This window comes from Epithele typhae, assembly GCF_022376455.1.
Source record: "Epithele typhae strain CBS 203.58 chromosome Unknown BXZ73scaffold_18, whole genome shotgun sequence".
Lineage (NCBI taxonomy): Eukaryota > Fungi > Basidiomycota > Agaricomycetes > Polyporales > Epitheliaceae > Epithele > Epithele typhae.
This window is the reverse complement of record NW_025954209.1, coordinates 67,004-94,324: the sequence shown is the minus strand read 5'-3', so window position 1 is coordinate 94,324 and position 27,321 is coordinate 67,004. Positions and strand designations below refer to the sequence as shown.

At 58.8% G+C, this 27,321-nt stretch overlaps 8 protein-coding genes across 8 annotated transcripts; 5 read left to right on the top strand and 3 right to left on the bottom strand.

The window, feature by feature from the left end:
• Positions 1-41: 41 nt before the first annotated feature.
• On the bottom strand, positions 42-1,749 carry BXZ73DRAFT_100510 (uncharacterized protein; the record flags this gene model as incomplete). The annotated part of the gene is made up of 7 exons (XM_048014593.1): positions 42-57; positions 435-806; positions 862-908; positions 973-1,080; positions 1,136-1,286; positions 1,338-1,565; positions 1,631-1,749. The coding sequence occupies 7 exons, from the start codon at positions 1,747-1,749 to the stop codon at positions 42-44; spliced, it is 1,041 nt and encodes a 346-aa protein (XP_047878735.1).
• Positions 1,750-2,539: 790 nt separating this feature from the next.
• BXZ73DRAFT_31159 (fungal-specific transcription factor domain-containing protein) lies at positions 2,540-5,035 on the top strand (the record flags this gene model as incomplete). The annotated part of the gene is made up of 11 exons (XM_048017802.1): positions 2,540-2,573; positions 2,701-2,801; positions 2,844-2,900; positions 2,964-3,383; positions 3,474-3,797; positions 3,879-4,036; positions 4,096-4,164; positions 4,220-4,379; positions 4,438-4,555; positions 4,609-4,841; positions 4,895-5,035. Coding segments are annotated over 11 exons (1,815 nt in total), but the record flags the coding sequence as incomplete, so codon positions are not given.
• A 1,687-nt stretch (positions 5,036-6,722) lies between these two features.
• Positions 6,723-8,336, top strand: BXZ73DRAFT_76826 (uncharacterized protein; the record flags this gene model as incomplete). The annotated part of the gene is made up of 5 exons (XM_048022518.1): positions 6,723-6,974; positions 7,018-7,314; positions 7,420-7,638; positions 7,681-7,868; positions 7,928-8,336. 5 exons carry the CDS (start codon positions 6,723-6,725, stop codon positions 8,334-8,336), a joined length of 1,365 nt encoding a protein of 454 aa, XP_047878733.1.
• A 773-nt stretch (positions 8,337-9,109) lies between these two features.
• On the top strand, positions 9,110-10,117 carry BXZ73DRAFT_76825 (uncharacterized protein; the record flags this gene model as incomplete). Its single annotated transcript, XM_048022517.1, has 2 exons — positions 9,110-9,664; positions 10,049-10,117. The coding sequence occupies 2 exons, from the start codon at positions 9,110-9,112 to the stop codon at positions 10,115-10,117; spliced, it is 624 nt and encodes a 207-aa protein (XP_047878732.1).
• Positions 10,118-10,365: 248 nt separating this feature from the next.
• BXZ73DRAFT_89498 (uncharacterized protein) lies at positions 10,366-17,725 on the bottom strand (the record flags this gene model as incomplete). Its single annotated transcript, XM_048025300.1, has 19 exons — positions 10,366-10,587; positions 10,910-10,959; positions 11,017-11,199; positions 11,259-11,393; positions 11,451-11,763; positions 11,784-11,908; positions 11,941-12,077; positions 12,124-12,243; positions 12,298-12,590; positions 12,644-12,884; positions 12,905-12,960; positions 13,027-13,195; positions 13,234-13,502; positions 13,568-13,797; positions 13,835-14,388; positions 14,548-15,297; positions 15,348-15,633; positions 15,778-16,928; positions 17,403-17,725. The coding sequence occupies 19 exons, from the start codon at positions 17,723-17,725 to the stop codon at positions 10,366-10,368; spliced, it is 5,607 nt and encodes a 1,868-aa protein (XP_047878731.1).
• Positions 17,726-18,532: 807 nt separating this feature from the next.
• Positions 18,533-21,051, top strand: BXZ73DRAFT_89497 (uncharacterized protein; the record flags this gene model as incomplete). Its single annotated transcript, XM_048025299.1, has 5 exons — positions 18,533-18,619; positions 19,003-19,490; positions 19,543-19,789; positions 19,841-20,534; positions 20,609-21,051. The coding sequence occupies 5 exons, from the start codon at positions 18,533-18,535 to the stop codon at positions 21,049-21,051; spliced, it is 1,959 nt and encodes a 652-aa protein (XP_047878730.1).
• A 1,749-nt stretch (positions 21,052-22,800) lies between these two features.
• BXZ73DRAFT_76822 (Myo-inositol-1-phosphate synthase) lies at positions 22,801-24,604 on the top strand (the record flags this gene model as incomplete). The annotated part of the gene is made up of 5 exons (XM_048022516.1): positions 22,801-22,841; positions 22,883-23,047; positions 23,150-24,272; positions 24,327-24,389; positions 24,470-24,604. 5 exons carry the CDS (start codon positions 22,801-22,803, stop codon positions 24,602-24,604), a joined length of 1,527 nt encoding a protein of 508 aa, XP_047878729.1.
• Positions 24,605-25,259: 655 nt separating this feature from the next.
• Positions 25,260-27,166, bottom strand: BXZ73DRAFT_45533 (NIF-domain-containing protein; the record flags this gene model as incomplete). The annotated part of the gene is made up of 7 exons (XM_048019528.1): positions 25,260-25,571; positions 25,634-25,824; positions 25,886-26,144; positions 26,201-26,305; positions 26,364-26,480; positions 26,539-26,604; positions 26,684-27,166. 7 exons carry the CDS (start codon positions 27,164-27,166, stop codon positions 25,260-25,262), a joined length of 1,533 nt encoding a protein of 510 aa, XP_047878728.1.
• Positions 27,167-27,321: the final 155 nt, after the last annotated feature.

Genomic DNA, 27,321 nt, shown 5'->3' with positions numbered 1-27,321 from the left:
GTTGGTCATGCTTCTTTCCTCGTAGTGCATGTCTGCACAAGTTACTTTCCGAGGTTTCTAGCAAGTCACCGAAGATCAACGACTCACTCCAAAGACCTTTGCACGCAACCAGACGTAACCGGTGTATGTTGACATGGCTCAACATCGCTGGAATCTGCATCCAGAGGGTGGCTGACGCCCCTTGGTTCCTCAAGCGCTACTGTATGATTTGCCTTCCAGGGGGCTCTGTATGTATAACAAAGAATCAAGCAATAGAAGGGCGGCATAAGAGCATATTGCATAAAATGGGAGGCATAGTACATATGTGGCAGACGGTACACTGGAGGAAACAGAGAAGCATAGTGGGTCGTAGGCATAGAGGAGGTTGGCATAGATAGGAATAAGCATAAGCGAGTCTTCTCGTACATCTCTGTCGTCCGATCCAATGCGCGTACGGTTCACGGACTGTGTAGCCTCGCTCCCTGCGGGAAACCCTCTCCCAGCGCCGCTCCGCGTGACGGCGACGCTCGAGCTCCGCCAGCTCCTGCTCCGAGAGAAAGAAGGCTTCCATCGCGGCGACGGCCCACGGAAACACGGGCCGTGCAAGCCAGAGGAGGGAGCTGAAGATGAAACCGAGGAGACCGATGACGGCCAGCCAGACGAAGGGGCAGACGACGTCGAGGAAGCCTCGGTACAATCTATAGAGGAGGCAGTCGATCCACTTGAGGCCGTCGAGGATGTGGCGCAGGATGTCGAGGAGGATCCAGAAAGGGACTTCCACGCGGGCCGCAGGACATCGCCCACGAAGGCCAATGCATTTGAGACGTCTGAGGAAGATGCGTTTCGTAATCGCTCGACGGTGTTCAGCGCTGACTCTCTGACTGATGCCCGTAGTTGACGTGCCGATACCATGGACGCTGTGGGTTGCTCTACGGGCGAGGGGAGCATACGTGAGAAACAAACGGCGCATATGCGACGAGATGGCTCACCAACTACCCCGATCACATTGTTGTTTGCAAGGAGCATCGCGAGTGAGACCGCAGATAACTTCTCGACAGGCTCTTTCGTCAAGCGCAGCCTCTCGTGCCCCGATTGGATGACCTGCACAGGGTAGATATTGAACATTGTACGCCGTTGTGAAAGGAAACACACTCACATAGCAGTTCTGCATGCCCCAAGACTTCGTGAGCCCCTGCAGGTCGAGGCTGCCGTCGACCTCCAGTTGGACATCCGTCCAGAGTATCCCCAGTCCTTTCGGCCATCTCCCTACAGCCTTGGTCGACGGGTACCACTTAACACGAGCCATACTTGATGGACCGTTTAACATACATGCTATAAGCGATAGATTCGCGACTCACCCCTTCGGTACGGGAGGCACGGCGCGCTCCTTGCCCTTGGACGTCATCTTTCGTGCCAGAAACTCCGGCCCTTCGAACGGGTACCGCACGAGTATGTCGGCAACTTGTGCAGCAAAACCGGTGGTCTCTATAGCCCTAATGAGCCACTCCTGCCGTCCCTTGCGATTCGCGATGGTACGCCAAGTGCTCGACTCGCGGCAGGTATCGCGGAGGAAGTCGGCACAGTCGCTGGGGTGAAGAAGCGAGTAGCCCAAGAGCGCCATAGAGCGGTAGATCCGGTACTCGCCGTGAACTCTTCGCCGTGTTTTGGGGTGGTGACCGCGTCAAAGAAGTCGGCGAACGTAGGGCTGTCGTCGTGCTTCTCGGGCTCGGGTTCAGGAGCAACAGAAACGATGCGGTAGTTGTCGTCCATTCTGTACCGGGATGCAGATTGCGGCATGTTTCTGAGCTTCGAGAGATTCCGGAGGCCAAGCGGACGGCATCTTCAACAGAGGAAGGATATAGGACGAGAAGTACAAGAGATCAGGAGCCGAGGTTGTAATGCAGCCAGAGCGAGTAGCCAGAAGCAACTTGGACAAGAGCCATAGTTGTGCACAGCAACAGGGTCGCCTTGAGGTGATCAGCCAGCAGAGTGGGCCTTGACGGCAGGAGGACAAGGAGCAGGACAAGGACACGCTGGAAGACAAGGTGCACTTTGACCCTTCGAAGCGCTCACACACGAGCGCCCTCACCTACTACCGTGCTTCTTGCTCTTGTTCTCCAATGTTTCCTACGTGATCCCACATTGACCACAACGTCTTCCAAGTTCTGGAACACACACTCCTTTTCTTCTCATGTGAAAGACCTAAATTTTCCACCGCTGCAGCAAGAGCTATACCGATTTTTGCAGCTCCCTCGCCAATCGCAAAGTTTGTTCCCTCGATGCAATAATGATGCAAGTTATCCCTTTCTATCTCATGTGTGGTGGAGAAAACGGCGGAATGAACTAAGTGCTCATGTGTCACTGTGTTCAAAACTTTGGTTTGGTCGTCGGGGTGCCGGCGCAGCACCTCGGCGGATTCGGGCCGTTGTGCCCTCCCCGCTGCTCCTTGCCACCAGTCAGCGCTTCAGCCGCGGTCGTCACTGTAGATGCGATGCTATCGATTGCACTAGAGGAAAACAACGAGCCACAACTCCCTGCCGTTACCAAGTCATCAACCCGGAAGAGGGCGTGTGATTACTGCAGGCAGAAGAAATGTAAGCTCGCTCTCCGTTGATGTGGGCGCGTGCTGTATGCAATGTCTAACACGCGTGTTTCGCAGCACGCTGTAGGCCTTCGTTCACCAGCTTCACGCTCGCTGCCCACCACTTAATCATAACGAAGGCGATGGTGGAGAGGTGTCGGAGCCCCGATGTTCGAGGTGCATTGTGGACGGAATAGATTGTACCTATGACCCCAACGTGCGTGACCGACTTCTTCCTATCGTCAATCTTCTCATCCTGGCATAGGTTCGGGCATATGGCAAGAGTTATGTGCAATCACTTGAGGACCGACTGGATAAGATGGAGAAGCTGGTTGCTCAGGTGCGTCGTGTGCATGGCCCAAGTTTCGCTTTCCTCCGTCTCATGCATACATGTACCATCAAGCTCTGCCCCGACCCTGAGGAGTTGGACAGCATGTTAGAAAGAATTCGTCTCAAAGGGCAGGAACCACGTTCAGCTACCTCACCGGCCCTCCCTCCCTCCCGCCCATCCACCTACTCGAGTCCAAACGACCTGACTCCACTTCCCCCTGGCCTCGATGCCTCCATCGATTCGGACGACCTTGGTTTAAGCGACGACGACGGACCGGCAACAAAGGTCAAAATGTTCGGCAAGATCACACAGGGAGTCGAGATACCACCAGGTGGTGCTCTTCGGTACCACGGTGAATCGAGCGACATGGTGTTCCTCCAGGCTATGATGGATCTGAAGGACCAAATGACGGGAATGCACCTCGAAGTCGCTCCGGGAAAGGTTATGTGGTCGAAGGAGCAGGCCAATCCTTTACAACTGGGAAGGCCTCCAGTGCAGACTATGCAAGAGGTACGTCCAGCATTGACATACCGAGGCTTATTTACCGCCGTGCTATCATTACACGTGCTGACATCTCCATAGCTCTTGCCCGCACCGCATACGGGCTTCCCGCCGCGCGACCTGATCGACAAACTCGCCAATGCTTACTTCGACGCCTTCAACATGTACCTACCGTTGCTACATCGCCCGACTTTTAACAAACATCTCGACGATGGCAAGCATCTCACGGATCGCGGCATAGGCTCTGTCGTATTCCTCGTCTGTGCCCTCGGCGCGCGCCATGTACTAGATGATCCTCGGACCGTGGTCGGACACAAAGATCCTGGTTGGCACTGGTTTGAGCATGTGGACCGCGCGAAATGGTCTGTCCGCGACCGGCCAAAGCTCGAAGACCTACAGGTGTGCGTGGTACGTCGATCCTTTCTCAGTTTTTTTTGCCGGTCCGCACTATGGGGGTTCTGACCTACCGCGCATGTGGTCACGTAGCTCACTGCAGCATATTTGGTCGGCTCGGACGCGCCCCTGAGTGGCTGGAACATCGTCGGTCTCGGCATGCGTATGGCCCAAGACGTTGGTTGCCACCGCAAGAAAATGTACCGGTCGAAACCCACTGCGCACGACGAACTGTGGAAGCGAGCATTTTGGTATGCATGCACACCAGCCACGGCTTTGCTTGGGGTACATCTAATTCACGTCCTTCCAGGTCTCTGCTCGCATTTGACCGCATGGGGAGCTTTGGATTAGGTCGACCTGCGGCGATTCATGATGAAGAGTATGTCTAACACTCGCTATCATCCGTTCTCGAGGCTGACGCTCCGTTATGCCAGCTTCGACACAGAGCCTTTGCTTGAAGTGGACGATGAATACTGGTTTAACGACGACCCGGAATTATGTTTCAAGCAACCAGAGGGCAAACCATCCACAGTCGCACTCGCGAACTGCTTCGCGAGGCTTTTGAGGATTTTCGCGTTCGCCAGTCGGACCATCGTGCGTGTCTCCACGTCGGCTGCCTTGCGCGTGAGCTAATATGTATAACTTCGTATAGTACTCTATCAACAAGAGGAAGCTCGGCTTCGGTGATGATGGATCTGACTGGGAACGCCGAATCGTCACGGACATAGACTCTGCCTTGAATAGATGGATGGACACAATCCCAGAGCATCGTGAGTGCAATTCTTTGAATGTATCCGAGACTTGATATAATAAACTGAGCCAGTGAGATTGGACAACAAGTCAAAAGAAGGCGTGTTCCTAAGCCAATCCACGGGGCTCTATTGTTTCTATTATTTTGCCCAGATTTTCGTTCATCGACCATTCATCTCATCTCCAAACAAGCCTTCTCGTCTCCCGTTCCCCTCGCTCGCCATATGCACGAGTGCTGCACGCTCCTGTATCCATCTAATTGACGGGTATTATCAGCGCGCAGGTAATGCAGAAGGATTGCACCAGGTATGTTTATTAGAGCTACGATATGTGGTTAACTTATGTGATATTCCCAATAGTTGCCCCTTTTCTCCTCTGGACTGGTTCTTCTCCTCAACATGTGGGGCAACAAGAAGGCAGGCGTCTCGTTCAATGCCGATTTCGTGGACGTGAAGAAGTGCCTCACTCTACTAAAGACGCTCCAAGGACGGTGCGTCTGTCCTTTTCACTTGTCATTTGAACCCCAGTCTGATTCTGGCATCTGCAAAGCTCCCTTCTTGCGGAACGTTTTTGGTTTGTGCGCTTCCTCTGACCTCGGATACCCATCTGACTGACGGCTGTTTCTCAGGGACATTCTGAACAAGCTGCTCTCTATTTGCGACTTCATCGTACCTGATACCTCCTCAAAATCCAACGTTTACAACACGATGCAGTACGATCGGCCGAAGGCTCCCTCCAGTGGAGAACCTCCTATGCCGCACTCAGGCAGCAAGGCTGAGGACCCCATTCCAACATCCGATGCGCTCTCCACGGACGCCTACACGGACTACCCTACCTTCTCAACTGAGCTCCTTGGACCACAGATGGAGGTAGAGTTCCTTCAAGACGCTACCCTAGGGCTCGCACCTACCGCTCCAGATATCGACACGCCTATGGTGGAACCGCTCCCGCAGTACAGCGAGCTGTTCGCCGTGCTCAACGCCGCGTTCGCGGGCCAAAGGGACAGGGCGGCGGACGCCGTGGCGGCGATGGCGATGGCTGCGGGCGAGGTCGAAGGTTTCCCCACCGGCGAGGGCATGAGCATAGACGGTTTCCCGATGGGCGTTTTCGGAGGCGGAGGGCTTCGCGGGGAAGACTTCGGTGTTGGCGGCGGCAGCTACCAAGGAGGCTTCTCTGGAGACTTTGGGATAGGCGGGATCTACGGAAACATCAACGTGGGTCAAGGAAGTCATGGTGGCATGGAGGGTGTGGCTAGTGAGATGGGCGTCGCAGGGCTGGCCAACGTCGACTCGCTGCCGCACCCCGACGCGGACGCGATGATGATGGGTGCGGAGGGCTCCGCGTTCCCGGAGACGGCGACGAACGCGTGGAACTCGGACCCGGCGTCGTTCCAGTGAGTCGGGCAGGTCCCGGACACGGCGCGCTAATGATCTGATGGTGTGTATAGGTGGATCGACTGGGAAGCATACCTCGGCGCAGTGGGCGGAGCGCAGCAACAAGGACCGCGACAAGGCGCAGGTACAGGAGTGTAATTCAGACACGAAGTAGAATTAAGATCTTGTATTGACATAGAAGGTTTCCTCTATGTGCGTACCTGTTCTCCGTCGCGTTTTGGTTCATGGCTATCGTTTGGTTATCGTCGCAGGCATACTGTAGCGTACTAATCTGATTTTTCGGATTCAGACGCGGCTACACGTTTCTACACGTTTCCCTTTAATCTGATTACGAACGCGGATTCCTAGGTAGATTTTCTCTCTCTTGCTTTGCGGCATGAGTCGCTCATCCACAGCTGCGTCCGCAGCGCAGTTGTGTATAACGCAACCCCGGCATGCATCCGGAATGACTCGATGCGCAGAGAGCACGAAGCGCTCTGCAGCTACGCACCGGCACATGGCACCAAGGCACCCTCCGAAAGCAGCTCAAAAATCAGCTCCAGACCGCTGTTCTGGCAGAAGAGGCGCCGGGCGGAACTGCGCTTTGCCGCGCCCGCAGCACAGCTCACACTCAAGCTTCGGACGGAACATTCAGCAACGCCTCCGGAGCCGGCCTGTCACTGCGGACCCATATGCCAGCATACACACGCCATTCACCCACACCTGATATTGCATATTGCCTGTGGCGCGATCTGTACATAAGTGCGGGGTCTGCATCACACCCCCCTCGTAGTCCATCCTTTCCTTCCTCACTATGAACCACGCATCCGTCCCTCAAGACCTGGAGAAGGCGCCCCTCGCCCTTGCTCCCGGCGGGCAGCACACGCCTCCTCGCTACCAAGCGGTTGCCGAGGGCGTGTACTACCAGCCTCCCTTCGTTCAGGACCACCCCAGGAATGTCCGCAGGCGACGCTTCTGGCATTTCCTTGCCTGCTCCATTCTCGCCATGACGGCCTTTCATCTTTTCATCCACCCTCACCATTTCAAGCATCTCTTCGGCGAATCGGTAAGCGCTCTAGATTTGACCGCACCTGTAACGGGTATTGAAGGATCTGGTTCCTCAGGCCCACGCTCGCCCCTCTGGTGGACAGATCGCCGAGCCCCGCGACTGCTACGAATACGCTTCCTGGACCGAAACCCACCCCCACGAGAATTTACACTACCCTTACCATGCGACCACGTCCTTCGAGCTCCCGATCGACGCCGCTGAACTGCTCTTCACGTCGTCCGGCCCGTACCACAGCGGCGTACTAGACGTAACTCAGTCGTCCGACGTGCCCGCAGACAAGGCTATCGTCGAGGTTGATGTCCACTACTACCTGCCCGAGGTCTTCGAGGACGCGACGGTATGCGCTCGCAACCCCGCGGATGGTGTCTGGGGTGTTGGGATTTTCGTCAGTGGTTACCAGCCTTGTACGGGTCCATATCGACTGATTTATCCCATCCTTTAGACTCCTGATCCGCCTCCTCACCGCAACCCGCACCGCGAGTGGCAGCTCAACTTCGCTGTTCGCGTCCGCCTCCCGGAGGGCTCGACGGACTCACCGCTCAAGGTGAACACGCTCAAGACGTTGATGCACAACTTCGCCCTGCACCTGCACGAGCTCGCCTCCACCGTGTACTTTGACAACGTCGACCTCAGCACGCACAACGGGCCGATCACCCTCGATGTGAGTCGTTGGTTCAAAGCTTCTTGCTAGCATATATTGAAGCGTAGTCTAGTCTCTGACCGGCAACGTCTTGTCGTTCTCGTCCTCGAACGGCCCGATCCGCGGGACCTGAGCGCGCTCAGCTCTCTCAACGTCCACACGTCGAACGGCCCAATCATTGTTCACGGCAAGGTCTTCAACGGCGGTGACGACGCACCCACCACCAACATCTCCCTCAGCACCTCCAATGGGTGAGTCTCACACTCCCGCCGGCCTTTTCCCCGTGCTCACCTTCCCCTTCCTCACACAGCCAGATCGACGGGGGGCTCAGCCTGCTCTCCAACGCATCCTCGGGTACCGGCGGCGCCTTCTCCGTGAACGCGCGCACCTCCAACGGCCCGCTCGCGCTCACGGTCCACGAGATGCCGGTGGACGCGCGCCTCGGCGCGATCGCGCACACGTCCAACTCGCGCGCGCGCGCGTCCCTGCCCCCCGCGTTCGAGGGCACCTTCGCCCTCCGCTCGTCCGCGTTCTCGCGCCCGGTCGTGCGCCAGACCGACGTCGAGGACCCCGCGGGCCGCGGGCGCCGCCGCGTTCTGCACCAGACCGTCGCGCGCCGCGGGGAGACGAAGGGCACGGTCGTGTGGGAGGGGAACGCGGAGGAGAAGGGCTCGTTCGTGCTCGAGACGTCCAACGGGCCCGTCGAGCTTACGCTCTGAGCGGAGCTCGCTGTCTTGCCCGTGTGTGGCGAGCGGTTGAGGTGTGGGGAGTTCTAGATTGGGGGGTTCGGAGAGGGTTGGAGAAGTTGCTTTTGTTTTCTACCGCCCGTACCTGCTCTTGTGTTTCGCTCTTCCGATGTTTTATTACTTAGCAGGTATGTAAACAAGTTTTACCCCCAGTTGCGCGCTGATTCCACCAGGAGCTTCAGTGCGCGGCTGTAAAAATGTTGTGTCGGTTGTGCGTCACTGCCGTGTCTCCGTGTCTCCGAATCGCTCTCTTCGTCTCTCTGCCACGCGAAGTAATTAAAATATACTGTCCTCTATATCCCAACACCTTGTATCTTGCACTACCGCAACATCCAAATCCAATCAACACAGTTTTTTATCTCTTGCACTAAATGTCCCGTGGACTGTGTTTCAATGTGACACCATTGATGATACTTACGTAAGCTAAACTAACATCTCGCCCAGCTGCTCAAAACCCTCGTCTCGACTTGATTGACACTAACTACGATGAACATGCTGTGCGCTCCTTTCACGTTCAGGCCCATGCTGATGCTTCTCTGCAGGCCATCCCGAGCATATATCTTGTCAAGACCAGGCTGAACCTTCCAGATTTCACCTTAGCTTCACCTCCATGTTGCGACCAGTTCAGATTGCAATGCCAGCCTCCAAGACCCGCAACCCTGCCCCCAACAGTAGAAAGCCGCGTGCGTCCCAGCCCATCTCCCTCAGCCTCTCGAACACTCTCCACATCCCAACAAACCCCGACCATGGCTGGCCCCGAAGAGCAGACTCCCCGTCCCCCCGCCGCCCGCCCCCTACAGCAGCTGCTCACCCCCCTGCTGCGCGGCGCGCCCCCACCAAGGTCTCTCCTACCGCGCGCGACACCCCTCCGTCAACCGTTGTCGACGCCCCTCCCGCTCTTCGTCTTCCCCGAGCCCTCGCCGAAGCACCCCCGGCACGCCTTTCCCTGCCACGTCCGTCCCACGCGCGCCCGCGAGATCCGGCACCACCTCGTCCTCCCCGCGCGCGCGCTCGACGACGCGTCCGTGCGCGCGCTCTGGGGGCTCGACGGCGACCAGGAGGGCGTCGCGGCCGGGGCGCGCGCGGCGGCGTTCCGCCGGATGTGCTGGGTGCACGGCGCGCTGTGCCCCGTCGCGGACTGCGAGGAGCGCGCGCGGGTGCTCAAGCCCAGGCCGCTCGCCGCACCCAAGGCCGCCGGAGAGGAGACGAGCGGCCAGGTTGGCCAGGCCAGGATGCGGCTGGGGGTAGCGGGAGCCGGCTTGGGCCACGGCGGGAGGACCTGGCACGCGCGCTCGAGATCGGTGGGTGCGCCGCCCGCCGCGCAGGGGCTTCCAGTTCGGTCCGGGGGAGGTCATCGCGAGCTTTGCGCCCCACCAGCCGCACCAGGTCTATCGCCCTCCTCCTTTCTTTGCTGGTCCTCAGCCAAACGCGGCTCTCAATCCTCAGGCCACCCCCTTCGTACCGGGGCCGTTCCCGGCTTCAGCTAGTCAAGGTTCTCCAGCGAGCAACAACAGGCTGACGACATCCGCATCGATGCCGTATGTGCCGTACATGTAATATGTTTCTGTGTTGTGCTGTCTTGTGTTCCACTGCATAATGTTTACAGACGCTCTGCCATCGTACTCCATCGTTTTGTCGCTATGACTTCCATGTCCCCGATTATAATCATGCTTGTTGCGCTTTAGCTCCTCACCAACCCCAAACACCACATGGACTGCACGCTGCGGGAGATGAGCATCAAGAAATATGGATGAGATAAGTACTAGAAACACAACTATAAAGTAGGACATCGGCCACTCTCCCGTACCCGCAGCAAAGAGTCCGTCTGTTCCGTTCTGTCCGCAAATACCAAGATCATACGCTACCTAGTGAGAGTGTATGTACGTAGTGTGGGAATGGACGACTGGGAGAGTGGGGGGTTGCGGAGAGTACAATGGGGTGGTACGGCATATATGCGTGGGGACCAAGAGAGGAGGTGGGTTGTATTCGGGTCGTGGGGTGACTATGGTATGCTGAAGGAGAGCTCGGCAGGGCTGCCTAAGTTGACGCTGAGCTGGGGCGGCTCAGGTGGGAGTTTGTGTGGGAGTCTATCGTTCGCGAACAGGTCTTCGTCCTCTTCGTCCTCTTCGGGTATGGGCTCTTCGAACTCCGCGTCTAGGTCTTCGTCGTACTCGCCGTCGTGCTCCATCTCGTGTTCTCCTTCCTCCTCAAAGATGGAATGGAACTACAGAGCCGATGAGCGACGACACCGAAGAATAAGTCCAAGGTTACACACATGAGTGATGAGTATCTTCGTTGCACGATGGCCCGCGGCCATGTTCGAAAAGAATGTCCCGAAGTCGTTGTCCGTCGAGCGCAGCAGATTGGGGGCAAAAACGGTGGAGAGCGATTCCGCCGTCATCTGGTTGCTTTCCTCGAAATCGGTCACCCTGCGCGTGTTCTAGATTAGCAGTCTGGTAATAAGAAGGGGATGGCCTAAACTCACTTCTCAAGATGCTCCACAATGCGTTTTAGGAGATCGAAATTGGATGGCGGGAGGAGTGAACCATGTCTCTCACACTTGTGACCCTGGCTTCCAAGTCTACGGTGTCACCGCCTGTATCCCAAAAACGGTTGAGCTTGAGCCGGAAAACATGTACGGGTAGGTGCGTACCCGCAGCAGCTAGGATCTGTCCATAGGTGTCCGCTGGGAACAGGCCACCCGGCAGTACTCGGAACCATGACTTGATCAGGTCACAGACAGCGTGAATGTCCGTAATCTCCGAAATCGGCCATTCGCCGCGGTTCAGAGCATCGCGAAGACTGTTGACTTCCGAATGGGCGCCAGCAATGCGGTCTATTCGCAATCACCGGTGAGCATTATCATCCATGGAAGAGAGTAGACATGAAACTCACAGATGCCGACCTCCGTCAGACCGCGCCGTTCAACTTCAGCAATCAGACGCCCAAGGAATATCGGAACGGCGCCAGGTTGAACTTCCCCGTCAGGTGCCTCGCGTTTGAGTAAGAAGTCAAGATCGACGCCAAACACTAAACCCATTTCATCACGTCAGTACGTTCCAGACTGGACGCGAAGACGCGACGCACCCGCTACGGGATCGCGTGTCGCCCCTGCAGGCCTCGAGATGAGGTCGTCCATCTGAGGTCTGGCCGGACCGAGGTAGGTCAGCCTCCGGTTGGCGGTCGTCTTCGATACACGCTCGATGGTGTCGATCCATTTCTTCATGTCCTGCTGGCTTGCGGCCTGGAGGAGGTAGTGACCGCCATCCTCCGAGTCGATCTGGAAGACGAAAGAACGCTCGTTGTTGATGAACTGCGCGACGCGCACGCCGGCGACGGAGAGAACGAGAGACGGCTTGCTCGACGGCACGAAGTCAAGCTCCGCGGGTGTCCGCGGGGCCTTCCCGGGCTGCCGCCGACAGAGAGCGTGTCCGAGGTGAATGCAGAGGAGATTGGGCGCATGAGCTGGAAGAACGCCGAGCTCATGCTCTTCTTGTTCCGGTGCGCTTTCGGCATGACAGGGTTCGGCCGGCGCTGGTTCATGCCTTGTTGATCTGCTCTTCGCGTCGGTCATGACGTTGTTGCTCAGCGCGCTTCTCCTTGCTGAGGCGGTCTCTGGAGACCTTGTCCCGCCGGTTCTTCTCTTGCTGTACGGCGACTATCAACTGGAACGGTCGGTGGACGCCCTTCTTCGTCGGGTGCCGAACTGCATGCCTTCCCGGTGAGCGTCTTCGCGGAGGGCCCTCAGGTCGAAGTGAACGATGAAAGCTCGCGCTCCATGTTGTTCAAGCGCTCGAACTCTCGGCGGTCGGCCTCACGTCGGCGATGTCTCTTGCTCGATGTCACGCCCGAAGCGTTGGCGAGCAGCGTCTGCAATGACCTGTCATAGCAGCGTCAATACGCCACATAGGACCCTTCTGTAAAACAGCCATACCTCCGCTTCTCAAAGTTGACCAGAACGGCCCTCTCTTCTGATGGCGACTCGAGCACGTCCGGTAGGCTGATGATCTCGAGGACCTTCTCCATGAGCCAACCAATGTCCACGGTGAGGGTGCCTCTCGACGACAGATGTGTGACGACAGGGCGCGCCAGGTACGAAGCCAGAGAGTCACATCCCGTGCCACGGCCGACAGCTACACCAAGCCACGCACGCTGATACGTCCGACTTTCCACGCTGAGCACGGCCGACGTCAAAGCTGACTCGACGAAAGACCGAACGCAGGGGCGCTCGTGGATGGGGCGTCGGCGTTTTCTCCGTCAAGACTGCGGCGTCGGGCGACCTCGATGGCTCGTAGTACGCGCTCCATCCTTTGCGCTCGTCCTTGGAAGCCAAGTCGGGATGCAGCAATCTTCGAGATGAGCCACTTGCGGATGATGCCGAAGGCGCGGATACAGCTGCGCACGGTGGGTGGCAGAAGTCGATAGAGATTCTCCTGGGCGAGCTCCGAGATGAGCGGGGAAGGCTCAATCTCGAGGATGTACGAGTTCATCGACTGGATCTCGACTTCGTCCGCGATTGAACTGGGGTCTCGGTTCAGTACCAGCCCGTACGATCCGCCGACTGGAGTTCTAGCAGGTCCGCAGTCGCGAAGAAATCCTGACAGACAGACACAAAGGTAAGATCACCATCAATCAAGCTACATTCGAATAAGCGTCAATGTACCTCTTGTGTTACGTTGCGGAAGGTCGCAGAGGCCATCAGGTTGAGGTTGTTGACAAGCTCCTCGGGTTCGAGCTGATCGATGTCGGGGAGCTCGGAACTGTAGTTCCCGGCCGCCATGCCGTCATTCGCGCTTTCTGTGTAGGCGTGTTTTTCAGGACCGGCCGCATTGCTTGCGAGCGGAATACCGCGAGTAGGTTTCGCCGTGACATTTCGAGGGTCCGGAGCGCTTGGCTGGCGTCGGACTCTGGCTCCGACACCGACTCGAGCATCTTCTGTTCCGTTGGCTGACTGAAGAATGTTATGAAGGACTCATAAAGCGCCCCGTCGTCAAGGGAATCCTGCGCCCCACCACCCTGCGTGATCCACTCGCTCATCGTGTCCAGCACCTCCAGCCGCAGGCGTACAATGTGTGAGACCTCATCTCCCGTCAGAGCGCGTCCAGGCTGATAAGCGCCAATGTAGCGTTTCCGCATGAGCTGGTTGGTGGGTGTTGAAATAGCGTCAGCCTCATCATTGCGCAGCTCACCATGAGCTGACGCACCTCAAATAGCACCTGGGGAGACACGAAGCACCTGAAGACGTTCCACCACACTTGCGAGAAGTCGTCCATGTCCACTTTCACTTCCCTCGTCTTCTTGTCCGTCAACGGTATCTCCCCGTTGTCGTCTGCAACCGACACCGACACGCCCTGGAGCCCATGAACAAGGACATCAACTAGGCGATCTAAGGTCCCAGCCTGAACGACAACACGCAACGGCCGTCGGAGCTTGTCTCCGTGACGATGAGACTTGTCCTTTGAGAGATGGACGGCAGGAGTTGCGACGAGCGAGGCTTGACTTGCGCTCTGCTCCATGGCCATGGGATGAACCAGGGGTGACGCGGATGGACGGATTGCGGTTGAACATTTTCTCGGCAATAGGTGAGTCCATCGTTCCACCACCGGTGGTACGACTTGGAGGACGAGAAGGTGCTCGGGACGCGGGTCTCGAACTAGTCATCGTGTCCCCACCCGGTTGAACGAGCAACATGAGCTCTCCGCCGTACACAGGGATCAGCGTACCGCCGAGGTCGAACCCGACCAACTTTGGCTTGTCCATACGACTCGCCCTCTCGCCATCCGGTTGAAGCCGGAGATCGTGAATGTCCTGGATGTTGAGAGACGCGGAAGCGTTGCTGTCCATACGGCCCCGGAGGAGCTGTGCGCGGTTGATGACCGAGACGGCAGGCAATGGCTCTGGAAAAAGCAGCGCGGCAAGAGGGTGTGTCGTGGGGGGCATTGACGCTCGGGACCAGAAATATGGCTCATACAAGCCCTTTCTTCGAGGCTCGGCGGCAAGGGAGAGCGACATGAATTGCTCAATCCTGTAATTCAACAGATCAATAGAACCCCAGCGCCGCGGATCAGCGAGGCTCACCTGAGAAACTTGCGGCAAGGCCTCGGTTCCCGCCAACGGAGGACAGCGTTTTCCAATGCCGTACAAGGACATCGACTGCCGGTAAGTCAGGCGCTTCGCTCGCAACCGCCGCCGCCTGCATAATGCGAGGTTCCCTCGGAACGCGTCGAACTTCTCGCGGGCATCGCGCATCGGATTAACTAGCCATTCTTCGCCACACCGTGCCTTGTCTAATGCGTCGCGGACGCTCTGCTCCGCGTCGCCAATCCATGGGCATGCGAGGGGCACAGTCTGCGTTGGTTGATCGCCGCGGACAAGAATCTGTGCCCATCGCTGCACGACAACGAGCGTCTCGGGGTCGATGCGCTTCCAGACTTTGTCGAGGCGCGCGATGGCGCGCGAGCAGAGGGCCGCCATGATTGCGCGCCATGCACACTCGTCCCCACCGCGGCGGGCAGCCTCGGCCACGCGCGCCCAGCCGGCAATAACCTCAGAGCGTGAGTGCGGGCGCGGGTTCTGCGCTCCTGCCGGCTCTGGAACGAGGACTTGGATGAGCACGAGGCGTGTGAGCCAGTGCGGCCGCTCGTCGCTGCCGAGGAAAGGGGCAAGAGCGGAGCCGGGGGAGGGTGAGATTGCCGATTCTGGAGGTGTGCCAGCGATGAGGTAGTTGACGGTGAGGGTTCCGAGGTCTGGCACTTCTGTGAGGGAGGTCTTCTGGCATACGAGCAGCGAGCGAGCGACGACAGATGGGTCGAGGTTTAGGAGCACGTCGCGTGAAAGGCCTTCCTCTTCCAGTGCTGTGCGAAGGCCATCTGGGGAAATAGTAGTGGGTCGCTGCGAGGTCTCTTGCATGGCTTCGATAATCGACTGCATTCTACTGTCGCCAGGACGGGGTGAGAAGGCGCCTAGATCTTCGATGCCGGGGACGGAGAAGGCTGCGTCGTTGCCGAGGATGACGATACGGCAAGCTCGTCGGTAGACGAAAATTTGGGGATCGTGTCTTTAACCCACGCGTCCCAGGCCTCTTGACTAGCAGGGGCGCCGTGGTAGTCGAGGTACTTTGCTGCAAGCCACTGAACACGCCTTTGTTCTTCAGGTTGCGCTTCATCCGAAGCGCCGTTGATGAGATTTGAGCAGATCCGCTGGAACTCCGTCTCAAACGCGCCATTGCCTACGAGCATGGGGAGTAGAAGCAAGATGGTGGCCGAGAACCCTTCCATTCCGGTCGATACATCGCCTCCGTCGGCGACGTGGTGCAGTGGCAGCAAAGGTCGTTGCGAATACGGCTTCATGAACAAGGGCTTCGGTGGAACCCTTCTCCACGACGCCGGCACTGACGGTTAATGCAGGTGCGTACCACGTCCCCAGTAGGCTCGGCGGCGACGCATATCCTCCCGCTCCTTGCTCTTCCCTCCGCGCGAACCCATGTCCATCTCCGAGTCCTGGACGTCGACGCTCAGTTCAGACCCGGCTTCGTCTTCCAGAACAGCGACGAGCTCTGTAGGAAAGAGCTCCCGGATGCCGGTGCCGCGATCACTGGGCGGCTTGTAGAAGTAGAGCTTGGAGCCCTTGAGCACGAGCTTAAATGGCTTCCACCCCTTGGCGAGGACAGCCTGCGAGCCGCCAGACACATACGCGTGGTGTGCGCGGCTGCTGAGCATCGAGGGTGAGAAGTCGGCCATTCGGTTGATGAACCCAGACTGATGGACCATCTGGGACGAGCGTTTGCCGCTGTTGTTGGTTCCGTCACCCACGCCATCCTCGGGCTCAACAATCGTTGGGGGCGCAAGGAGTGTAGGAGAGGAAGGCCCTTGGCTGACGTGTCCGTCGACGAAGTAGAGGGGTGCAGGTTTTCCACCGCTGAAGCCGAACGGGAACGGAGACCGAGCAGCAGGGCCGCTCCCCGACGAGCCCTTGTTGCTCTCGACATCCCTAGACTCCGACGACGTAGACCCTTTGCGTTTGGGGCTCGGAGGAAGGAGTCCCGCAGACGATAGCTTCGAGGGAAGCCGTGGGGTGAACGAGTGCGATCGGGAATGCACATGGTAAGACGACGTCGTGGAGGCTGGTGTGAGAGGAGGCGTGATGGAGGATGCACTGACAAGCGGTGGTCCTAGACGAGCGTTTGTGGCTTTGGGGGGAGATGTCGAGACGTCCGCCGCGATGGCTGGGAAGGGATAGTTCATGTTGAATGATGCCGTGGATGGAGAAGGAGCCGGGGATGGGGTCGCTGCGACACTGCTTCCTATGCTGTCGCTGCGATATGTCCTAATCTTGTTATGAAGCGTTGTGTCAATGGGTGTAAGAGCGGGTGTTGAGGCGGATGGGGACATCTTCCCCAGATCGTCAGCGGACTTGGACCACGGTTTGCGCGAGAGATTGCGCAGGTCGCCCATGGAATACCCGTCGAATGACGGCGGCGACGGTGAGGATGGTGTTCGATTATTGATAGGCCTAGAATCTGTCATTGCTGTGTTGGTCCGAGCTAATGATAGATCTGCAACGGACCTAAGAAAGGGTCAGTAATGCGACGATCATGTGAGTCCTCAGAACAATGCAAAAAAAACAGGTCAAGTTCTCTCGCGCTTTTCGCGGCCTATTTAACCGCAGATCCTCGCCGGACACCCGGGAACCAATTGAGAGCACACAGTGACGCCTAGAGCGTGCCGAATCTCCTCGAGAACGTATGTGACTGAATGCGGATGACTGGAGAGCAAGAGACGCGTTTGACCCCTCAAATCATCGAAGGAACGCGGGACATGGAGGATCTCGCCCGTCCACTTGCCCGGCAGATGTCTCGAGAGCACGAATGTGCACTCGCCCGGCGAGGTGGTCCGCGTGTAAGAGAAAAGGAGAGTGGTGCTTGAGAACAAAATGAACGAGCCAGAAGGGTTATTTGGAACAGGAGGTGCGATAGAGCAAAGGAACTCCGATCCCAAGCCATGGAAATGTGATATTCCAGTGCACAGGGCGGAAACTCACCTGCTTGCCGAATGCATCCCTAATCCTGCTCCCTTCGGAGGAACAAGCGTGTCCATAATCGGCCGCGGGTCGGTCGGGTGCGATATCTTGTGCTTGCGACCAGAGCTTGTGCTCGACCGCGGCTCGCTCGAACTGATGGACGTGCGTCCGGCCCCACTGGAGTTTGAGCGAAACCATTTCGTAGGCTTCGTGATGAACTGGGTGAACCCGCCTGAGGGTGAGGTCGAGCGAGGTTGGCTTAGGAGGCTGGCGGGGGAAGAGGGGGAAGGAGTGGTGGTCGCGGGGGGACTGAGAGTGTTGGACGCGGTCCGTCGAGGAGCCATGGGTGAGGAAAAGAACGTGGTGAACGGTCGAGCCAGAGAAGAGAAGGAGGGATACTGGTGGTGATGAACGCGTGGGTATCAACCTAAAGGAGACATATTCATGATGAGCGTTATGATGAAGGGAATGTCTCTTACTTGGAGCCGACGGCAGCCACGAAAGGGAAGATAAAGCGATGGACACTGACGCTTCGCCCGTCAACAGCTACCTGCAACCGCTGATGAAGACCATAAATGGCCTATTGGTTGATCGTGGGCGTATATGCGTCGCGAATGCACAGCGGGAGGATGAGGAAACAGTGGCGAATGTACAGCGTCGTGGTCAAGTCGTTGAGAGGCGTTGAAACGTTGAAACGAGAGCGGGCGAGAGAACGTGACAACTGGAAAGAGATCGCAATTACAACGTGCGTCGTGGGAACGTAGTAAGCCGAGCCCGTCGATCTGACCACACGTTGATCGCCTTAAATCTGCCTGTATTCGCCATATATCCTACAAGTTTGACATTCGTATGTGAAATGGTAAACGTACGGTATGTATGAAGGGCGTAACAACGAGTAATAACGACCGGCGGAACCCCTAACCCCATCCCAGGGTCTACGGACCGAAGTGCGATCTTACCCAGGCGCCGCGGGCCACCGCGAGCAGGAGGGCCTTGTCCTCTCCCACATTCTACTCTCTCTGGTCGCTTGTTCTCTGCCGTTGTTCTTCGTCCGTGCACTTTCTTATTGCCAGAGCTTCTTCCCCCGCGCGCTCTTAAGACATTCCTCCTCAGGAATGCTTACGGACTACTTCGAGCCTACCTCCTGGGATATGATCACCCTTGCGACCCTTCCCTACGACCTTCTCCTCAACATTGCGCGACACCTGGAGTTGAGCGACATATACAATCTCCAGCTTGTGAGTATTCCCTCTGCTACCTGCTGTGTTATGCCCTTCTCTTCGATCTGTGCGCGCGCAGGGTTATGCGGTCGCATCCCCGGCGTGTCGATCTCTATTCAGCCCCATTCACCACGACTCCTGGCTCTTGGTCAGCCGCTTCGAACGCGAATTTACTAGGATATTTGCCACACTTTTTATGGCGAACAATGCACGAGTCCTCTGGACGCAAGCCTGTTTGACCGGCAATGTTCCTATGCATTGATGGATGATGACCGCGCTTCGCCCTCCACGCTCGTGCGTGTCATTTCGTACGCCATGACCTACCACAATCCAAATCTTCACGCTACGACTTTATCTTCGCGATCGGAGGATCTTTGCCGAGCTGAACGCCCTCTCCACAGTCATGTCGATCGCTACATGCGTTCGCGGTCACCCGCCCGGTCTACCGCAACCTCGCGTCCCTGCTGCTCCGCCGCTGTCGCGCGCTCCCGCTCCACGGCTTCCAGCGCTTCACGGACCTCACGGACCAGCAACTTATCGACGCCGTCAACCAGGCCGCGCGATTAGAGGCGGCATGGCTCACACGCGGGCCGAGGCCGGCGTCCGCCATGCCGTTCGACGGGCCCCCAGACGAGTTCGGGCTCCCGACGCGGACGTGGTACAAGATCATCAGCGCGCCGCCTGACGAAGAGGTCGACTGGCTCTCACCGATCACGTCAAGCTACAGCCTCTGCGCGACGAAGAGCGGCAAGGTCGTGTGCTGGGATGTGCACCGGGACATATGTCTCGCGGAGTGGAATCCGAAGGAGCGCTGGGAGCTGTGGAAGTGTCGGGTTGAGTTCGACGTCCGGACGGTGTTCTTCACCATGGCCAAGATCATCTCGCGACAGTGCGTAGTTTGGTCTGTGTATGCGGTTCCGCGAGTCTAACGCCGCAGACAGGTTGGACGACCGGCTCATGGAGTTCGTTTTGATGAAGCTTCACTTTCCAGAAAGCGGTGAGCCTCAGTTCGTCGAACTAGCCACCTTCAAGACGGTCGGCGTGGTCATGAACGTCTTCCTGCTCGACCCATCATCGCGTCTGCTAGCCGCCTTTGTGTGGGTCTCAAGCTCGAACACCATCGGTCTATATACGCTTCTGGATTGGGACATCGAGGAGTACGTCTTTATTGACACGGGCATTGATTGCGTGAGTTCTGTCCCTTATCTCTGTGAGATTATTACTCATGTGATGTAGCAGTCGATATCTTCGAATTGGTCGTGCATCCTTTACAAGGAACAGATCGTCATACACTGCGAAGAGTCCGACGTCGCACACCAGTACTTTTATCCCCTCTCCCTCCTCCAGCGATATGTGCGGCCATCGACGCGCGCGACAGGGTTTATCCCTCGCATCTCTGAGCGCGTCTCCCCCATGGCTAGAATGACTGCTGCGTTCGTCTTCCCTCCTCGGTCCCAGTCTCAGTCTCGGCAACAGAGCCGCGAGCCGCCCAACGGTCCTTACCAGGAGACTTACAGCTCTGACGACGAAGTGGAGGACCGAGAGGATGGAGACGGAGAACAAGATGGAGGGGACGACGGGGACGACGCAGGGGACGACGCGGGCGAAGGAGACGACGAACCGGACCCGAATCCATTTCCCTATCCGCCGTGGTATCCGGAAAGCGCACACTTCGTTCGGCAATGGTGGCCGACGCTCTCGTCGGTACCGAAGCTCAGCTGCACCGTGCTCCTTCTCGCGGACCACGAGCCAGAAACGCACAGAACGCGCTACGTCCTCGCACAGCACTACTTCAAAGTGCCCCTGGTGGAGCCAGAAGAGGTTGAAAATGCGCCGGAAGAGGCCGCGAAGGCGGTCGCGGAGGCGTTCGCTACCGACGCCAATACCAACGGGCACGCCCTCGCGAACGGCTATGCGAACGGCCCTCCTCTGCGTCCCCGACACCCTCCACTCTCTCCATCGACAGCGCCGGCTGGCCGCGGCCGTCCACGGTACCAATCACACCAGCGCGCGGAGCGGAGTCGTCAATGATGCGGCTCTGGTACGTCTCCGAGGCGTTCGAGGTCGTTTGCGTGCTCGACGAGGTGGACGAAGACATCGACCCCGAGGGGGCGCAGGAGCGCCCGCGTCCGCTTATGGCCGTGGACTTTGGCCACGCGGTTTGGATCGAATTCGCGTTCCCGCTCGACGTCTCCCGGGACGAGAAGCGACTCCGATTCGTGACCTTCCCTCCCGTTGGCGCGGACCGGCACGCGATGGCGCGCGGACGCGACGGGGGCGGGCACGGGGGAGGTGCGACGTCGGGGACGCTGGAGGGCGTGGTGCGGACGCTGGAGGTGCCGCCGGAGCTCAACTTGGACACGGTGGAGACGATCAATATCGACCAGAGCCAGGGGGCGATCATCGTGTCGGTGCGGGACGGGAAGATCTTCATCCTGTGCTACGACTGAGCGGTGCATTCGCACGGGGACCTAGAGGGTAGGGCGTGAGCGGCGGTAGGTTTGGTCAGGCACAAGGACAGCGGGGAGGAAGCAGGACCTACTTGTATCGTGTTCTCTGACATGGTAGGCTCGCAGGTCGCAGGATGAGTCAATGTATCGTCTACGTAAAACACAGTAAGTGTATCAACAGCAAACCGGATACCCGCCCTCCGCTCTCCTTGCTCTCCATCTGCGCTGTGCTACTAGTTTCCTTGCCTCTCACTGCTGCGTTATGAAGACTGGTGACTTTCTGTAGATCTATACAGGTACGCGTGCATGCAGATTGACACCATACTCTTGCGTTCCACATGATAACCCATCCAGAATTAATCGCGGTGGCTGAAACACTTGTCTGGAGTCGCTCTCGCTGACATCCAACACCTGAAGGCGGCAACTTCCTGGTCGCATCTGTCTGAGGGTCGCGAAGTTCGGACAGCCGCGGAGGAGCGAAGCGAGACGGGCGTTGTCAGATTAGTTGACCGTTCGCTCTACAACGTGTTCATCCCCAAAGGACCCCAGCTCGAGTTCTCTTCGATCCGAGTGCTCTGTTCTATCCGCCAGAATACCCAGGCGCGGGGTCAGTGTACACATTGCAAACTGTCGCGCGAGGATGGCCATTACCCGAGCCACTTCCTTGGCTATTCCGCGCGATCGAGCAATCAGGACAGCAGCCGCAAGGGCCCCGGAATCCACGCCGCACGGCCAGCTCTGCTGGCGCTCGCTTGTTACGTGCTGGGAAGGCGATGAAAGGAATGCATTAACCACGTTATGATGGTGGACCACCAATCCGCTTGTGAGTTCCCCTTTGCCGTGTCTTGGGCTCCTCGCGCATGGTCGTGCATTGGTCTGGATGGCAGTTGAGGGATGGCGTATGCGCAGCACTGTTGCGCCCGAGCTCCACCTCGAGATTGGCGAGACGACACGATGGCGGGGGTCGCGCCGGCCGATCGAAGGCACCCCCGATAACGTGTGGGCGGAGGCCATGTTCTTCCATGTTCAGAGCATCCGCCGCTACACTTCTGGGGTTCGGGGCATTTAATACGTCCCGCCTGTGGGTACCCTCGGCGCCGTCGTCTGCGTGCGCTCGACGTGGTCATCCTCGCGGCAGAGCCTGGCGGCGAAAATAAAACGCAAAACAAGTCGTCCCACTTTCAATGATTGGCGCTTGAACCGCGATTTGTTCTCGACATGGCGCGGACATTGGGGGAGATGGGTGAGATAGCGGGGCATCAACTCTGGACCAACTCCGGGGAGAGCTGATCAGGGGGCGCCGCTCCTTCCTGACAGCGCGCGCTGGCTGAGTAGACAGTATGATCGTGGTCCTCGCTCGATTGCGCACGGCGCGCTGGGCTCTGGGCACGGCATGGGCAGAAAGCCACTGAAACGGGGCGGGAAGGGAGGGAGTAGGGTGCGCAGCGGGGCGCGCGGAACGGAGGGAGTGATTTCTGACATACCGGATCAGGAAGGGTAAAGCCGGCCGACGGCGGCGCGTACCGCTTCGTCTTCGACACGTTCCTCGACGTATATAAGACCTCGCGCATCCTCTCTTGCCCCCTTATCTTCCTCTCGTCTCCCCATCTCGCTCCCTCCGTCGGTGCATGTACTCGAACCAACTCGGGAGCTCTCACAATCGCCATCGAGGAAGCAAACACACCTCCGGCGACGGTCTAATAAAGCATTAACTTCCCCTTCCCCCAATCGTCTTCACTCTACTTCATTATGTCTTCCAACGGTACGAGCACTCCTGAGTCCCAGCTGGAGTCCGTCCTTCCCATCCACCCGACGGCTGTTCGCGGACGAGCCCCATTGTCGTCCAATCCGACCGCACGTCGTACTCCAACGAGTACATCACTTCCAAGTTCGTCAACCGCGGCGCCGATGTCACCGTCGTCGAGGGTCAGTACATCGTCACACCCACCGAGAAGCCTGTCGAGTTCCAGACGGCGCGCCAGGTCGCTAAGACTGGGTGAGTTTATTTTTCTCACATACATCACTTTGCGCGTGCTACTCGCATTTTGCGCACACACCAACCGTTCGTGAACTCGCATGCTCATATTCGCACGTACAGTCTCATGATGATCGGCTGGGGCGGCAATAACGGGTCGACGCTCTCCGCGACGATCCTCGCCAACCGCCACAACATCATCTGGCACACCAAGTCCGGCGTCCAGCAGCCCAACTACATCGGCTCTCTCCTTCGCGCGTCCACCGTTCGGATCGGCGCAGACCCGGCGACGGGCAAGGACGTCCATGTCCCCATCTCCGACGTCATGCCCATGGTCCACCCCAATGACCTCGTCCTCGGCGGCTGGGACATCTCCGGTTTCCGCATGGACGACGCGATGAAGCGCTCCCAGGTCCTCGACTGGGACCTCCAGCGCCAGGTCATGCCCCACATGGCCGCGCTCGGAAAGCCCCTCCCGTCGATCTACTACCCCGACTTCATCGCCGCCAACCAGGAGGCTCGTGCGGACAACGTCCTGCCCGGCACCGACAAGCAGGCCCACCTCGAGCACATTCGCCAGGACATCCGTAACTTCAAGGCGGAGCACGGCCTCGACCGCGTCGTTGTCTTCTGGACCGCGAACACGGAGCGCTACTCGGACATCATCCCGGGCGTGAACGACACTGCGACCAACCTCCTCGCCGCGATCAAGGGCTCGCATCCGAGGTATCCCCTCCACGCTATTCGCCGTCGCGCCATCCTCGAGGGCGAGCCCTTCGTCAACGGCGCGCCCCAGAACACCTTCGTTCCCGGTGTCATTGAGCTCGCCGAGCGCCACCAGAGCTTCATTGGCGGCGACGACCTCAAGTCCGGCCAGACCAAGCTCAAGTCGGTCTTCGCCGAGTTCCTCGTCAACGCCGGCATCAAGCCGCTCTCCATCGCTTCCTACAACCACCTTGGCAACAACGACGGCCAAAACCTGTCCGCGGAGCGCCAGTTCAAGAGCAAGGAGATCTCCAAGAGCTCCGTCGTCGACGACATGGTCTCCGCGAACGCGCTTCTCTTCAAGCCTCCCCAGGCGGGCGCGCCCGCGGGCTCGAAGGAGGCCAAGGGCGAGCACCCGGACCACGTCATCGTCATCAAGTACGTGCCCGCGGTGGGCGACTCGAAGCGTGCGATCGACGAGTACTACTCCGAGATCTTCTGCGGCGGCCGCTCGACGATCAACATCTTCAACGAGTGCGAGGTGCGTTGCGTCCGTATTTCCTGCTTGAGCGCCAGCTGACTGCCTGTTCTTCAGGACTCCCTCCTCGCGACGCCGCTCATTCTCGACCTCGCGATCCTCACCGAGCTCCTCACGCGTGTCAAGTACCGCGACGCGACCGCCGGCAAGGAGTTCAAGCCGCTCTACCCGATCCTCTCCTGCTCTCGTACATGCTCAAGGCGCCGCTCGTCAAGCCCGGCACCGACGTCGTCAACTCGCTCAACCGCCAGCGCAACGCGCTCGAGACGTTCCTCAAGGCGTGCATTGGCCTCGAGGGCAGCAGCGACCTCCTCCTCGAGACGCGCATCTGGTGAAGAGACCGTTGGTGACGGTGGTTGGTGCTCGGCGATAGACTGTGTTGCTAGATAGATCGTGTCATGAGGTGAAGCACGCGACGTCCTTCAACGGCGGTCGTGTCGCGGAAGAGCGCGCCGCGCAACCGGCGCGCTCGAGTATTTCTCGTAACTCTTCAATGTCTCGGTGCTCGTTTCAATATACTTCGTGCTTGCTGCAGGCGTTGCGTTCCACAACGTGTGGTGCCGTGTAAAGACCAGGATATGTACAGTGATGTGAAGAATCAAGTGGCGTCGAGCTGAACTGCTTGTCCACCAGGATGGGTGCTGCTGATTCGCTCCAACAAATCTGCCGGGTACATGCTCGTTGCACATGTATTGCGTTCCCTAAACTGTGTGAACAGGCGTTAACGACCGTACACATCTGTCAAGCCGTCAGGTCTTTCGTGCAAGGCTCCACAAGAGGTCGGAGTGATTGATACCAGCACGCACAGGAACCGCGGCAGTCACCTCCGAATCTGTCAGTCCTGCATCACCGTGACCAGTGGTACTGCAAGCCCGAGCGCACTCAGAAGGGCGCATAAGCGTATGGGGATGTCGTAGATTAGCCTGAAATACACTAAATATCTAGTCGAGTGGTGATGAGCCCCTCCCGTCCGTGCCATGCCGCACCCGCTCACGGCGCCTTGGCCGGCTGGCCAGCGGGCGCCGCCGCGACGACCGCCGAGCTCGCGGCGGCCCCGGGCGCGCCCGCGCCCTGTTGAGTGGGCGGTGCGCCGTCCGCGGCGGGCGGCGGGCCCATCATCGCCTGCGCGGCGCCCCAGAACGTGGAGGGCATCTGGCGCGCGGCGGCCTCCTGCTCCTCCTTGATGAGCTGGTCGAAGTAGGCCTTGTTCTTCTTGAGGTACTCCTGCTCCTCGAGGTACTGGTGCTGCGCCTCGAGCCGCTTCTGCTCGAGGTACGTCGGCGGGGCTTGCGAGCCCGACGCCTGTTGCTGCTGGAGAACGGGGTGAGCGGGGGACAAAAGGGACGGGGTGGGGGGCGACGGACCGGGTCGGAGCTGCCGAAGAGGCTGCTGAGCGTCATCCCGCCGCGCGAGAGGCCCTTGCGGGAGTGCTCCCACTCCTCGACGTGCTTGCGCTTCATCTCCGCCTCCTTCTTCGCCCACTCGATCGGGATGTTCTTGCCGTCGTACGCCTCGAGGATGGGGCGCACGTCCTGCGTCTTGAAGATCGCGATCGCTGCGTGGCGCGGGCGCGCGCGTCAGCGCACGATGGGAGTGAGCGTTTGGTGGGCACTCACATTCGAGGAAGGGGATCATGGCGACGAGCCCGCGGTCCTTCGGGTCCCCGGCCCACTTCGGGACGATCACCGCGTTTTCGGGGTTCGGCGTGACGTGCTCGCGGTGGGTGTCGAGGAGGATGACCTTGGAGAGATCGCGGTTGAGGTACTTTAGGTCCTTCACCGGTTGGCCGTTTTCTGAGCGGCAGGCATCACGGAAGAGCTTGTGCATGATGAAGAACTGGTATGGGTCCAGCTTCTCCACCACGGGCAACGCAGTCTACGGCACGAAAAGGGTTTGCGCGTGAAGGCAGATGGTTCATAGCGGGTACGTACGTAGTACTGCTGGGTGGTGAAAATCACAACCTCGTAGAACTGAGAGAGGTAGGCGAGGAAGTAGTCGACGCCGGGACGCTTGGCTGTTCGCCAACCGTGCTGACGCTGTGATGGACGGATTCATTAGGGCACATCAGTTCACCAGCTGGAACAGTGTGCTCACATCCCACGTAGACGCTACAAGCAGGTCGTCGATGGACACGAGGAGAGTGTAGTCCCTGTGCATGTGGCCCTGCAAGGGTGGCGGGAGGAGTTCGGGCCAGAGTGGTTCTGTGAAAGTCTACGACAAGAATGAACTTGCGCTCGAGGGCATAGGAAAACTGAGGGCGAGGACTCACGTCGAACACCCCGGTGAACCGCGCCCTCATTCGCTCCCACCGATTGTGCGTAGCCTGTTCGCGGGACTGCAAGCTCGTCAGGAGGATGTCCAGCCATCGCGCACACGGGCAAACACGCGAAATGTACGCGCACGCCGGAACGCACCATGTGCCGCGCCTGCAGCTCATCGTCCTCCCACTCCCGCCCCGCGTACCACGCGCCCGCGCCCGCGCCGAGGAGCACCATCGCGAACGAGACACGGCCCAGGAACCGGCGGCGGCGCTCGATGCTCGACAGCGAGTCCTTGGACGACCGCGCCCCCGTCCGCTCCCTCTGCATCTCCTCTTCGCCCTCGCCGGGCGCGAAGTCAAGGCTGGGGACCGACTGGGACGTGAACGCTGGTGCGGGCTCCTCTCCCGGAGTCGGGGCGGACGCCGGCTGTCCAGGTTCAGGTGCAGCTCCGGGCTTCGCTTGGGCCTGTTGGGAGGAGGCTTGGGCCTGCTGAGAGGATGCTTGCGCAGGTGGCGGGGGAGGCTTGGGGATCGTCGACTTCTTCTTCTTCGACGCGAACCCCCTCGCAGCCTGGAAGGCGAGGGGGGGCCGGGCGACGCCGCGGGTGGCGGAGGCTCTGAGCGCGGCCTGGAGCATGTTTTGAGAGGAGGAGGGGAGGGGAAGGCGGCTTCAAAGGGAGCGAGAGTCGAGCTGGTTGAGACCGTCGCTCGTCATCGCCGAGGTGAATTTCAGGGCGCCTGTGCTCCTTGCTGGCATCGGCGTCAACGGCCCGCTGCGACCCGGAGAAGAGA